Source organism: Kryptolebias marmoratus, linkage group LG1 (assembly GCF_001649575.2).
Source record: "Kryptolebias marmoratus isolate JLee-2015 linkage group LG1, ASM164957v2, whole genome shotgun sequence".
NCBI lineage: Eukaryota > Metazoa > Chordata > Actinopteri > Cyprinodontiformes > Rivulidae > Kryptolebias > Kryptolebias marmoratus.
Window position 1 is genome coordinate 15,303,464 of NC_051430.1, and position 14,084 is coordinate 15,317,547.

The 14,084-nt window shown below is 41.4% G+C and overlaps 1 protein-coding gene across 1 annotated transcript in view; it reads left to right on the forward strand.

Annotated features, from left to right (window-relative positions):
• adgrv1 (adhesion G protein-coupled receptor V1) overlaps positions 1-14,084 on the forward strand; it is a 109,524-nt gene that overhangs the window by 51,037 nt on the left and 44,403 nt on the right. Inside the window, exons 46-78 of the mRNA XM_017417217.3 lie at positions 1,072-1,337; positions 1,474-1,649; positions 1,803-1,930; positions 2,062-2,243; positions 2,333-2,479; positions 2,587-2,667; positions 2,761-3,025; positions 4,044-4,166; positions 4,453-4,675; positions 4,791-4,995; positions 5,104-5,250; positions 5,339-5,594; positions 6,266-6,468; positions 6,558-6,734; positions 6,943-7,125; positions 7,238-7,417; positions 7,630-7,794; positions 7,917-8,037; positions 8,152-8,275; positions 9,118-9,256; positions 9,395-9,580; positions 9,684-9,919; positions 10,024-10,172; positions 10,259-10,457; positions 10,569-10,788; positions 10,872-11,111; positions 11,227-11,376; positions 11,453-11,673; positions 11,747-12,026; positions 12,130-12,273; positions 12,971-13,142; positions 13,238-13,379; positions 13,467-14,035. Coding sequence (XP_017272706.1) covers positions 1,072-1,337; positions 1,474-1,649; positions 1,803-1,930; positions 2,062-2,243; positions 2,333-2,479; positions 2,587-2,667; positions 2,761-3,025; positions 4,044-4,166; positions 4,453-4,675; positions 4,791-4,995; positions 5,104-5,250; positions 5,339-5,594; positions 6,266-6,468; positions 6,558-6,734; positions 6,943-7,125; positions 7,238-7,417; positions 7,630-7,794; positions 7,917-8,037; positions 8,152-8,275; positions 9,118-9,256; positions 9,395-9,580; positions 9,684-9,919; positions 10,024-10,172; positions 10,259-10,457; positions 10,569-10,788; positions 10,872-11,111; positions 11,227-11,376; positions 11,453-11,673; positions 11,747-12,026; positions 12,130-12,273; positions 12,971-13,142; positions 13,238-13,379; positions 13,467-14,035 — 6,399 coding nt within the window. The remainder of the gene's footprint in view (positions 1-1,071; positions 1,338-1,473; positions 1,650-1,802; positions 1,931-2,061; positions 2,244-2,332; positions 2,480-2,586; positions 2,668-2,760; positions 3,026-4,043; positions 4,167-4,452; positions 4,676-4,790; positions 4,996-5,103; positions 5,251-5,338; positions 5,595-6,265; positions 6,469-6,557; positions 6,735-6,942; positions 7,126-7,237; positions 7,418-7,629; positions 7,795-7,916; positions 8,038-8,151; positions 8,276-9,117; positions 9,257-9,394; positions 9,581-9,683; positions 9,920-10,023; positions 10,173-10,258; positions 10,458-10,568; positions 10,789-10,871; positions 11,112-11,226; positions 11,377-11,452; positions 11,674-11,746; positions 12,027-12,129; positions 12,274-12,970; positions 13,143-13,237; positions 13,380-13,466; positions 14,036-14,084) is intronic.

Here is a 14,084-nt window from a genome sequence, read left to right on the forward strand (position 1 = left end):
GAAATGACCGGGTATTTGAGTACTGAGGATAACGAGGTGAGTGGGAACAGGTGAAGTGATTACAGAGTCGGGACAGGTGTAGATGGGCGTGGTTAACAGGCAAGTGAGAGACTGGGGAAGGGTGAAATGCAATATGAACATAAGACAACAAAATGCAAACTACAACAGAATCGCAACAAAACCCCAAACCAAAGAATAAAATAAAACATAAACAAAACCCAAAGAAAAACCAAATCACCACACTATGTATGAACTGCAAACATTTTATTGGACATTGGCCCAGAGAACAGTTGGATTTCTGTGTAATACATTTTAAACAGGCAGTGTAAATTAAGACTGTCTAAATAATCTGCAACTACTTTGATGAAAGATAAGCTTTAAAAAAACAATCACAGAATTTAGGGCAGCCATTTAGGTGCTACAAGCACCTAATTGTGTTTTATTCTTGAATTTTCTACACTAATTGCAACACATCAGGATATTAAAATGTATTTATGAACACTGTGCATGTTTGTGCATTTCATATTAAAAATAAAACCAGCATTTCTTGAAGGTATTTATTTATATCCCCCACTATCATCTATGTCAAAAATTTAACCAAAGATCTTATGCTATCTCTGAGTTCTCAGAGTATGTGTTGGGCATAACTCTCATCTACTACCACACTAAGCTTTAGCTCAATTTCTGTCAAATTGACTGAGTTATTGTCATTTTTGTTGTTTTCCAAGGTTGCTGTGATGGCTATCTTGAATCAGGTTGATCGTAAAAGTTAATCAGTTGTAGCCTCCAAATATTACTTTCTGAAAGTTTCATTAAAATATATCGGCTGGTTTTTGATGTTTTGCTAACAAACACATGTATACAAGCACACTCACGCAAACACACAGGTCATTACACAATCATCCACCTATCATGGTGGCAGGAATTAGGAAAGTTTAAAACATTATTTAAAAACTTAAAACATCGCAAAAGTCAAATACATTCAGACTACTGTTATAGTTGTTGTTCTTTTTGGCTCCAGACATATTGTACACAACAATATTTATTTATTTTCTGTTTTTTTTTTTTTAGCCACTGTGAACATCCTTGCAAGTGATGATGGACATGGAGTGATTTCCTTCAACACCAGTGATCATTTTCTGCTGAGAGAGCCGACCTCTGTGTCACAGCTGAGTGACAGCGTGGCCAAACTTTTTGTGGTGCGGAACCCAGAGGAAGGCACTTTTGGCACCGTGTCCGTCCAGTTTACCATCACTGATGCCAACGGCAGCCTCTCAGAGGGCGATGTGATACCAACACATGGCTTTGTGGTTCTGGAGGACGGGGTCCGATTTAAAGTGAGTAGGAGCAGCACATAAACATATATTGTTACAGATAATAAAATCTTTAGCTCATAGATGTTTTAAAATAATTCTGTTGAGTGCACTTTTTTTAAGAACATTAATATGTGTTTTCTAAATTAAATTGTTTCAGATGCTGGAGATCAAGGCAGTGCTCGATGCCGAACCTGAAGGGAATGAAACCTTCACGGTGGCTCTGTCCGACCCAACAGGAGGTGCACGGCTCGGTGACCAGCTCCAAACTTTCATCACCGTCTTGGAGAACCTGGCTCCTTCAGGCTTGTTCCGAATTGGACCTTCTCTCAACAGGTCTCACAGGAGCCGAATGAAAATAATCAGAAACGTTACATCTTATCACTCTTTTTTTGCACTGTGTAACGCTGCGTGCACGGTTTGTTTTGCTGATGAAATCCTAATCCAAGCATGTGTCTGCATGGTTTTATTTGTTGCGTTTCTACACAGAACCAGTACAGACGTGGTTGCTGATGAAGGGAGCAGGGCAGTCTTCCTCACTGTTTCGCGCAGTAATGGTTTGGAGACAGCTGTCAGTGTGGAGTGGGAGATGCTGTGTGACACAGCTGTTGCCTCTGGTGAGACATAGAAACATAAAGTGATCCTAACCTCCTGAATTCTCATGAATTCTCCGTTTATCCCCTAATAATTATTAAATGTTCTTTTCTTTCAGTCAGCAATCAAGTTAACCGTAACTTTTCTTTTCTAGAGGGTCTCTTGCCAGCCTTGGGCTTATACCAGAACTTTGAGGAAAACCCCACGTCTGCTTGGTGCTCTCTTCCTGAAGATCCTTCCTTCCTGGCTCTGAGGTTGGATTTAAAGCCGACAGTTGGATCCTCCTACACTTTGGCCACTCTGTATCGGTGGCAAGGTGTTTTTGTGCCAATAGAGGTGACCAAATTCTCTCTGATCCAGCACGTGAAATGTTTCTAACTAAAAACAAACAGAAGTATCACCGATTCCTCCGTGTCTTCATTCAGTCTGTTAGGGTTCAGGACCCGGCCTCGTGCGTCGGGTTCGCAGTGAACGGTTCCTCCTACGTTGGCATCATGCATGGTGGTCCTCCCTTCTTCCCTGCTGCCAATCTCAGCATCTTTAAAGTGCAGAGGGACCTCAACATGACTCTGGTAAGAGAAAATCTGTGACACAATGTTACTGTAGTTTAGTACATTACTTTAACGCCGTGAAACCGACTTGTTTAGTGCTGGGATCTGAGACAATATGATTTCTGCAGGAACAAACTTTAGGCATTGAGGCCCTGGATGTGAAACACATTTTCTCCGAAGGCAAAGATTACCTTATAGCGTCCAGCCAGGTGACAAAAATATTCAACTGTTTTAGATGCGTTTAAAAGAAATTACAATCATAACTTAAATTATGCTTTAATTAAATGTGCTTTTTTTTCCAGATTTTTGTTTGGACAGGAGGCTCCTTTTCCCTCCACCAGACTCTTGACTTTGAACAAGACATCCTTAGTGTGAGTCCGTTCACTCATGCAGGTGTGCCCTACCTGTTGGTGTGCGTCGACAGCCAGACTTCAGGCTGCCGGGTGCTTCAGTGGACCAGCAGAAGATTTCAGAATCCACAGGCTCTTCCGGTCACCGGCAGAACCATTCAGGCGGAAGTGATCAGCACGAGAACAGATGATGCTCTGCTGCTGATTGCTGTTGAAGGTGATCAAACTGGTTTAATTTCACACAGCAAAGCTGGAAATAATGGCGCATCTTCATGTGGATGTAATAACATGTTCAGAAATAGTAGTTTTGGTGCTGCTGCCGATGTTTTTATCAGATTAGTACAGAGATCACCTTGTTTTATCACTCACTGCCGTGAAAAGTGGGTGATCGTGTAATTGCATGTGTTTCCAAGTGTGCATATATTTGTTTATCTGTCTGTTAGAAAATTAACTCATGATCCACCAGACAGATTTGAACGAAACTGTATGCACATCTACAACTGATCAACTTTTGGAGTCAACTCAATTCAAGATGGCTGCTACAGCTAACTAAACTTTTTTTTAAAAACTCTCAAATGGCTATAACTCAGTCAGTTTAAGACATTTTGAGCTAAAACTTGGTGAGAGTAATCCCCAACACACACTGTGACCAATAGTAGCTCAAACAAGAGCTTTGTTTTTAAATTTGACATTACCTGTTGGTTAGCAAAAATGGTAGTTATTAAATATGTCATTAAATATGGCCTAAAATGTTTACAATGTGCAAAGACAATGGTAATATTTTTGCATTCATTACATTTTTAATGCAGTTTTGTTTACAATGTACTTTTTAGTGGATTTTGCTGTGGACAGATGTTGGTTAGGGTTGTACAAATAAACAAAGAAAAACGTAAGCATTTTATGGCTCACAAACCATCTTGGCTCTGTTGTCAATCTAAGATTGCCAAATTTACAATGTAGACCTTTTCATATACTGTGTTTGTATAACACTTTGTATATTTTGAAGAGACATAAACCCTTTGGGTTTGCAAAATTGGTGAGTTTTAGGTCTGGACCTGATGTGGGTTTATGCAGAAATGCCTCAGAGTGCATCGGAGCAGAGCCACAAAGGGATTCAGAAGTTGTAATTTGTCAGTCTTGGGTGTGCCATTCAGGCAAGCAGTTGCATAAACGTGATATTCTAACGTGGACGAACTTCAGTCTGTCTGTACTTTTGTTTGTACTTTTCCCCACAGGTTTCCCTCCATCCTGTAAGGTGTTACAGTGGGGCTCAGGAGACCCGTCAACACTAGTCAATCAGTCCATTCCTCACCCGGGCCTCACCTCTGTTCACTCTTTCACTGCTTCTTCTGGGATCTGTAAGCACAAATATTATTTAAAAATTGTTAGCAAAAATGATTTTAAGTGCTTGGATATTTATCAAGCAAATGCTCATTCTTTGAGCTCTTTGGTTTAGAATGTGAATTAAAATGGTATCCTCCAAATATTTCACATCGCACTAAATAAGCTCAAGAACAGAACTGTCTTATTTACAGTCAAGTCTAATAGTAACATAGCTAATTTTAACATCATTTTAATACAGATTTTTATTCCAGTTTACAAGCTTTTATCTTAATTCCATCTTTGTGCTTTGGATTTTTATAGCTTATGTCATGCTAGCTGGAGGAAATGGTTCATCCTTGTACTCTTGGAGGTCTGATATCAAACTGTTCACCATGATCCTGAGGGCGCCTCGGGCCATCAGCTTCACTTCGCTCATGGTCCCGTCTCTCAACGCCACAAAGACCCTTCTGGCCTCTGCTGAGGAGAATGGCTCCACTGTTTATGAATTCACTTCTGTCTCAAATCAGTCTGATTTTATACCCAGGTATCCAGTGCAATTAATAACTCAGCGATGATTGCTTTAAACAAGATAACCTTGTCAAAGTAAAACAAGGCAAAGAAACTAATGTATGTATTTTTCTTTACCTTCTCGCGTTCAGTTTTGGGGAGTTGCGCTTTGCGCCAGGTGACAGTGAGCTGGAGTTAGCTGTGAACGTGATAGATGACGACATCCCTGAGATGGAGGAGTACTTCCAGGTCAGACTGAAGAACCCAAAAGGTGGAGCAGAGATTGGATTTGGTGGTCAGGTGACAGTTATTATCCCAACTAACGATGATGCCCACGGAGTTATCGGCTTTGCTCAGGTGAGCTTATATGAACCGTGTGCAAACTGTGCACTTTTTGTGCTTATCCGTCATGAATAACTAAACATTGCTTCTAAATATTAATCTCAGCTGTAAATATATTTGCAGAATTCTCTGTATATGGAGGTAGAGGAGTTGGAACAAAATAATGAAATTTCTCTCAGCGTGGAGAGGAAAAGAGGGACTTTTGGCAGACTGACCGTTCACTGGGCTGCTAATGGGAGCTTGACAGACATTTACCCCACCTCAGGAGTGGTGAGTAGCTTCTCACATCATGTCAAACTCAACACACAGAGCAGTATGTATAGATGACATGCCTGAACTCCTGAATTCAACGTTACAGGTGACCTTTTCTGAGGGCCAAACAGTGGCCACCATCTCATTAGCTGTGATAGCAGATGCTTTCCCAGAGCTAAGTGAGAGTGTCACAATTGCCCTCCTGAGCGTCAACACTTTGGGCCTTCAAGACCAGCAACAGGCTGCCGTCATCGACAAGCAGCGGGCTCAGGCTCTGCTTACCATCCTACCAAATGGTTCCCCCTATGGCGTGATTGGGTGGCATCTGGACTCCCAGTTTACACTAATGCAGGAACCACAGAGTAAGAATCTGACTTAAGCAAATGAATAAATGACGCTCAGTTACTAAATGAGGTTTTATTTTCAACAAATAAAAAATGTCTATATTGCAATGAATTTATTTTGAATTATATTAGTTTAAATTCACTTTTCAGTTCACTGTGCTTCAGTGACAACCTTTGTAAGACTTATGTGGTGGATAAATCCCATTCAAGTTTTTATTACTTTTACAGAAATACATATATATATATATATATATGTATATATTGTGGTTTTTTTTAAAAAGAGTTTAAAATGTTCAATCTTTGAGAATCCTGTATGTGATTTTTCTGGAATTTTAACAAGTTAAACTGAAGACAGCTGGAACTTTTTATTAAAAAAATAATTTTGCTTCTTATTCAAAGAGATTTCTCAGTTGAAATTTTTAGGTCCTGTATGACCAAAAATCTTCCCCAACATACTAATATGTCTTAATCTTCAGGATGTAGAAGGAGTTGAGGGTTTGTCTTAATTTATATAATGAATTCCAGCCAAGTCAAAAAGGTCCACCTATTACAGTAACATACCCTCACCTGTCTTATCCATTATCTCTTTCTTGCCTATATGTAATATTATACTTACAAGGTGTTATTGCATTCCTTTTTGATGGCACAAAAAGTTAGTTAACCCTAATCCTATATCTCCTGACTCACAGGAACTCCGGTAAATGTGACTCTTTCTATAATAAGAGAGCAAGGCTCCACAGGTGAGGTGGCGATCCATTATCAAACCAAACCGGCTCTGTACCAGCCGCCATCTAACCAGGCCTCCGCCGGAGTGGACTACTTAGCCAAAGATGACACCATTATCATGATAAACGGTGCTACTGTGACCCTTGTCACTGTCTCTGTCCTGCCAGTAAGGATGAGTAGGGCAGTCAATAAATTTATGACTACCAGTATGTTTTTCAGCTATTTAATTTGCATGCATGTGTTTTTTTTTTTAAGGATGATATCCCAGAGCTCGCAGAGAGTTTCCTGGTAAATATCACTGGAGTGGAGCTAGTTAGGGGCTCTGTTGGAGCTGGGCAGCCGAGTTTGAAGAGGCCTGGTATGGAGGTAGCAGAGATCACCATCCAGGAGAATGATGATCCACGAGGGGTTCTGCAGTTTAACATTTCTGAGGTGAGAACACACCAATCTACAAATAAAGTATTGGTTTTAAGACTTGAAAGAAAAGAATGAAGCTCATTTGAAGTTGCTTTGTATGGGAAACTTCTTCAGAACAAAGAGTAACACAACCAAAAGATTATATTACTGATGGAAATGTTATATGTTGATTTGCAAAAATAATATTTCATAACAAATCTCACTTGGTAAATATGTCACCTAGGACATTCCTGGAAGTGTGTTGGCCTACGAGATTTCACCACCAGACAACATCCTCCATCTGTCAGTGGTGCGGCTTGCTGGCACAACTGGGAGACTGGTCGTCTATTGGGAGGCTCAGCCAATCACTGCTGATCTCAACGACTTCAGCCCCACATCTGGAAACATCACCTTTCAAGATGGGCAGGTAAAGTATTATTCATTGTTTTAAACTAAAATGAAACTGTCCTAAATATCACCTCCAGTCACGAGTTGAAGCAGTTACACTTCAGCTTTTGTTTTTATCACTTTTGTTTTAGAAAGAAGCCATGATAGCCATCACGATATTGAACGATGAACAAGTGGAGACCTCTGAAACCCTCAGAGTGTATTTGCTGCGTGTGATCGGCGGGGCTCGTTTCGGACAGGTGACCTCTGTGACCATCACTGTTCCGCCAAATGACTCACCTCTGGGACGTTTTCAATTTCAGGAGCTAGAGGTAAATCTGAAGTGTTTTCACTCTCTTTATTGTACTGGTTCATCACCAGTTCTTTAATCAGGAGAATAAAGAAGGAGTTGACATCATGTGTCTCAGTATCAAGCAAAAAGCTTTGAAGTCGTGCAGCCAAACATTAGCAAAACTTTTTGACTCTCATAAATTAAGCATTGCAATTGTTTTCAATTGTTCTAATCTGCATCATTTGCTGTAAGGTTGTTGTCAGCGAGCCAGAATTTGAGAACGATCCTACCGCTGTGGCAACACTGGCTGTGCTGCGTAGTGCTGGAGGTATCGGGGCAGTGACGCTGGTGTGGCAAGCTGACGACCAGGCTGTACATGACCTTTCACCTCTTAATGGAACTCTTGTCTTCTCTGAGGTAGAGTAAAAAAAAAAAAAAGTGCCATCTGTTCCCTTAGGATATCTTCTGTTACTTGTTTTGTTAAAATAAACTCACCCAGCACGTCATATTTCTTTGTTTTGTTTGTGTTTTTTTCACAGACTGAGACAGTTAAGTCTTTTGTAATTAGAGCCGTCGCTGATGAAGAGCTGGAAGGAGATGAGCATTTCGCTCTACGCCTGTTTCCTGCTGACAGTGGCGCTGTCATCGACCCCTTACATGGTTTGTGACTATAAATAAAATATCAAACTGACTGTATGTGAGGGCAGTGTTTTCGTTATATAGCAAAAATTAATTTATATTTTCTGTCCCAATGTCCTTGTGAACTACGTGCAGGTGTGGTCACCATCACCATCAGAGCAGACAAAGCAGCTCTGGGGATTATTGGAGTAGCAGAGTCATCAAGGAACATCCTCATTGGAGAACCTCAGGGAGCCTATAAAGGGATTTCCACAGTCAGGTGAGATAGGTGACATGTTTTCTCACCAACCAGGAACACAAAACAAGAGCTTGAGGAATAGTTCAGAGCTTCTAAAGTGAGATTCTGTGAAAACGATATGAATAATTAATATCCCACCTGTTGAAAATAGCTCTTTAATCAGCCCCAGTTGGGAGAAAAATAATTTATTTCTGACTGGAATGACGGACAAATGGCTGACTGAGTGGGGCCAAAACCAGAATATTGCTTCCATCTCAAAACAACTACAGCCTCAAAGAAATCATGGTGGTTTATTCTAATGCTAATACTGTAAACATTGACACTACCATCATTGTTTTGCATTACAAAGCTACTTTTGGAAATTTTATGATATTCCAGTCAGAGGTGCTACAGTTAGCTGCTACTGTCATTATTTGTGCTTGTAAATAATCATAGAATTACATGCTAAATATTGTAGTATTGTAATATTGTAATATTGTAAAGCAATATTACAATATTGCTTTATATTAAATTATTAATTAACAGTGGTGTAAGGGTGTTTTAAAGTAGCATTTTGCATAAACTATTATGAAAGGTTTGAGATTGGAGTTGTTTTAAGACAACTGCAATCCACTTTTTTCATGGCTATGCTCAAACTAGCTAATAACTTGTGAATCTGGTCAGAATAAAACATTTATTTCCCAAACTAAGCTCATTAAAAGAAGTATCTAAAACAGTGTTTTAGATACTAAAAATGTATTTATTGCTCATAAGCTTTCTAGAGAACCCCACTTTAAAATATCTGAACTACTGCTTTAAAATTCAGTGTTTAATTTTGACAAATGTAAAGTGAAATTGTGTGCACCCCGTGTGCTTCCCTTTAGCCTCGTGAGAGGTCCGGGTGTTTTTGGGGAGGTGCAGGTTTTTTGGAATATCACTCCTGCCGTAGCTTCTGAGTTTGAAACCATTTCTGGCACGGTGATCATGAGAGACGGACAGTCTGCGGCGAACATTACTCTGAAGGTATGAACTGACATGTAGATGGAGTTTAATAATAATAAAAAGAAAAAATCATATATCTTTATCTGCACACTTCAGAACAAAATACATTATAGCAGCCTTCTGCGTCCTTCCTTTAAATGGGTCTCTTTGTGATGGCAGGTCCTCGATGATGAAGTCCCTGAGGAGCGCAGTGAGTACCAGCTCTCCCTCACCTCGGCTACAGTCGGACTGGAGATAGGTCCCACAGCCAGGCATGCCAGGATCACAATGGCAGCGAGTGACCACCCTTATGGCCTTTTCTCTTTCACCCAACTTCAGCTCGGGGCAAAAGAGGAGGAGGGAACGGTGAGGTCATAGACATATGACTCAAAGACAAACAAAGAGACGGTGATGCAGTTACAAACCTGACCCACAGTGATAAACTGTAATTTCCTTTTCTTTTCCACAGGTCAATGTGACGGCGAATCGCTCCCTCGGCAGTTTGGGCAGTGTGCGGGTGACATATGAGACCTCAGGAAACACAGCAGTCAGCGGACTGGACTTTACTCAAGCCTCAGGACGACTGCTGTTCACACCAGGCCAAACCTCACAAGAAATCGTACTGCACATTCAGGACGACAGTCTTCCAGAAGGGCCTGAAATGTTTTTTGTCAACATCACTAACGTAGAGCTGGTCAATCTCAGGTTACTGACTATACTGGACAAAATTTCTAATGAGACTGTGCTGCTGAGGCTGCAGCACCTTCAGTTGAGTTTTTTCTTATCTTGTGTCTCCCTCTTGTGGGCAGTGTTGTGGACTACACCGTGAGAGAGTCAGGACTGCAGCTGGACCAGCCTCCAGCTGTCGGGAACATCTCCTCCCTTGTTGTGCTCATACAGCAGAATGACAATGTTGAAGGTGTCCTGGAGTTCAGGCAGGACTATCTGAATGTCACAGGTAAAACAAAAGCAAGTTGTAACACCTTTTATTGTACACAATTAAAAAATGACTCAATATATGTCTTCTTGCTTTCCTTCATCTAGTTGAAGAGGATGTGGGTATTGTACTGATCCCCGTGGTGAGAAGAGTGGGCTCATATGGGTCGGTCTCTGCTCTTTTCATTTCAAGAGGCCTGAGCGCAACTCCTGGTGTCGACTACATCCTGCGAAATGACTCAGTGACATTTGTCAATGGCCAGAATATCAGCTACATTAATGTCACTATTATTGATGATCTGGACAGGTGAGGGGATAATGTTTTGCACTTGCTACATCAGTTTTAAAAAAGCATCAAAATTACACAATTATTATCATCATAAAATATATTTACTACATTGAAACTGTTCCCCTCTAGTGAACATGCAGAAACATTTGATGTCCTGCTGGTGGGAGCTACAGGAGGGGCAGTTCTAGGACCCCAGCATGTTGCCAGGATAACCATTGGCAAGAGTGACTCTCCAAGCGGTGTGGTTCACTTTGTGAATGAAAGTCTAATCACTGTGGCAAACCCTGACTCGACTTTAAAGCTCATTTTTGTTGTGGAGAGAGCAGGAGGCCTTTTGGGCAACGCAACGGTATGAAGACTGATGTTGGAAAAGAAAATTGCCTCGGTTTATCCAGATCACATCTCGCTGACACTTGCCGTTTCTTTTGACAGGTTGCTTGGATCATCCTTGGCCCTAACAGCAGAGAGGTACTTCCCCCATTGAACACTGACATTAGAGAGCCTGTGAACGGATCCTTCTTTTTTAAGGATGGAGAAGAAGGCACGGGGACTATAGAGCTGCGGATTCTCCCTCACGGTGAAGTGGAAGTGGAGGAGACGTTTGTTTTAGAGCTCAGCATCCTTTCTGGAGAGATGGATGTTGATCCTCATGCTGGTTCCATAACACTTAAGGTATTTCACTGTATAATTACATCATGACTAAGTTAAGATAGGTAGACAACAACAACTCCAGTTCCAAAACACCCCCCGCTAAGGTCTCCTCTTTTGATATGTGTTTGTTTCTCAGATAGAGAAGTTTGGTGACCCAAATGGTATAGTCCAGTTCACCAATGAGGCTCTTCGAGAGCATGTCATCAATGAATCCACAGAAGCTGAGGGTCCACGTAACATTTCCTTGTTGGTTACACGCAGAGAAGGTGTCATGGGCAACATCACAGTAAGTTTGTGTCATGAATGTACGTTTGTCTCATAAATTATGTGTTAAATTCTTAACACAATCATGTGTTTTGCAGGTCCACTGGCAGGTACAAAGTGACTCAGATCTAACAGGTGACTTTCTAGCCTTTGCCGGCTCAGTAGTGATCTTGGAAGACCAAAGAGAAGCAGAGATTATCCTTAGCCTGATGCCCGATACAGTGCCAGAGCTGGAGGAGCTCTATATTCTCCAGCTCACAGCTGTGGAGGGCGGTGGTACTCTGGATGCCAACCCAAACCTTATCAGAACCCACATAAGGTTTGTCATTGTAGTTTGGCTTAAGAAGTGAGTAGCAACAACTTGAAATTTTATCTTTCCTTCTTTCCTTTAGGGTGCCTGCTAATGATGATCCCCATGGTGTGTTTTCCTTGAACCCTGTGTGGCAGTCTGTAGTGGTGGTGGGTTCAGGGTCTGAGGCCATCAGAGCTCTGATTGTGAATGTGACCCGACTAGCCGGGCTGTTTGGGAATGCCAGTGTGGGTTATAAGATCGGGGGACAAGTAGACGAGGTGATGGATATCCAGGAGATACTGAGCGGACAAGCTGAAGGAAGGCTGCTTATGACAGAGGGACAAACGTTCAGTGAAATCACCATCCCCATCAGTAGTCAGGTAAGGAAGAGGAGGCTTTTTAATGGTGTAACTTATACAGTAATCAATGAATGATTTGATCCGCACAAAATGACTTTGGTTTTTCACACTTTTTGTCTTGTAGGCGTTTTTGTCAGTGGGTGCGAGCTTCACAGCGGAGCTCACTGATGTTAGACCAGTCAGTGCTGTCCAAGGCTCTCTGCCTCGCCTCCTTCCCGAGGCCAGCTCTGCTATGGTGACTGTACCTGAAGAAGCTGCCAGCTCAGACGTGAGTTGGACAGTTTTTCCTCGAATACTTGTCCATTTTTTTTTCTTTCCACAGCTGAAAGACATTCAAAAACAAGACATGTTTGGTGTTAGAACAAGAAATATCAAAGGAGCAAATTTCTACATTCATTCACAAACATACTGAGTATAAAATCATGAATATAACACACTTGTTTGCTTTAAGTCAAAGAAAGTAGTAAATATAGTTTAGAACAGAAAATCGATAAACAAACATTATTTTTTAACTGAGTGTAAAACTTCATAGCCTCTCTAAACAAATTAAAATCTGAATCCCCATCATAATTAACCACTTTTAATTTTTTTCCTCTGGTAAAAATTTTCATGCAAATCCCTTCACCACCTTTTTAAATCATTCTGAGTGAACAGCCCTGTAACCTTTTTGGCAGAGGTAACTATTAGCTTTCACTGGAAGGAAAACATGGATTTACTGCACAATAATTCTCAGATAACTTTCTCCACAGACGTTACTATTTGAAAACGAAGGAAATGCCAAAGCATGACCCCTCATTTTGTTTATTATCAAATAGCAATGACATTTGCACGGCAGCTCTTGTGTGAGTGCCAAAACAGATGCATAATGATAAAGATCCACCTTTGTGAGATACAGAATATTCTTCACTAGACAACAATGTAAAATTCTGATTAAATATTCTTTTTGTTTTACTTGTGTAACACAGGTTGGCTTTGCATCAGTGGCTCTGCGAATTTTGAGTGTAGAAAAAGGGACGTGCGAGGCAAAAGTGACACGTACGGGCCTGTTTGGAGAGTTAACGGTGCAGTGGAAAGCTGGTTTTCCTTCAGGACAAGGTCCACCTGGCTTCAGAACTGGGCCTATTGTCCCAAACTCAGGTCAGACAATCAGAAAATCTGAGTATTAGCGATATATACTTAAACATTACATTCCAGGTTTCCCAACTGTCTGTAACATGTTTCTTTATGTTTAGGCTCACTGACCCTGGCTCATGGAGAAAGGAATAAAACCGTATCTTTCAGTGCAGTTGCTGATGGATTAGAGGCAGCTTCCTTTGCTCTACACCTCAGTGATGCTACCTCAAGCATTGCTGGAAGTGGAGCTGTCAGGTTCAGGTAGGTGCTCAGCAGTGGTTTTAAGCAGATGTGTCAGACAGCTAATTACTCTAATGACTTCGCATTCTTATGTGTTTTTCCAAACAGGTCAGGCTTTACGGTGGCGGAAGTGGAGCCGCTGGGTATTTACCAGTTCTCCCCTGATTCCCGACAGCTTGTCATTGCTGAGGACATCCAGACGATAACACTTTACGTCCAGAGACTTTATGGCTCTCGTAGCAACACTACTCACCTGTCCTATACAACATTAGAAGGCAACGCAGCAGCAGGGGAGGATTTTCTGCCAGTGCCAAATGGCCGCTTGGTCTTTGACTCGCCTCACCAAACGAACGCTTCGTTCAGCCTTTCAATACTTGATGATTCCCTCTCAGAGCCCGATGAGTACTTTCACGTCAATTTAACACACGTTCAGGTCCTAACACCTGGTTTTACCTGGGCGGATACGCCTCCTCGGCTCAACCCTCAGCACAGCGTGGCTACTGTCACCATCCTGGCTAGTGATGTAACTGGTGGAGTTTTGAGTATTGGACCTGTTCAGGTCCAAGTACCAGAGGACAAAGACGATGTAAACCAGCAGGAGCAGAGGGTTGTTCTAAGGGTGCGCAGGTCTAACAGTATTGCAGAGGCTGTGACAGTTCGCATCCAAGCATATGGAGGTTTGTTTTTTGTTTTTTTTAAATTGGTAGTTTGTTTTTTTATCATTCA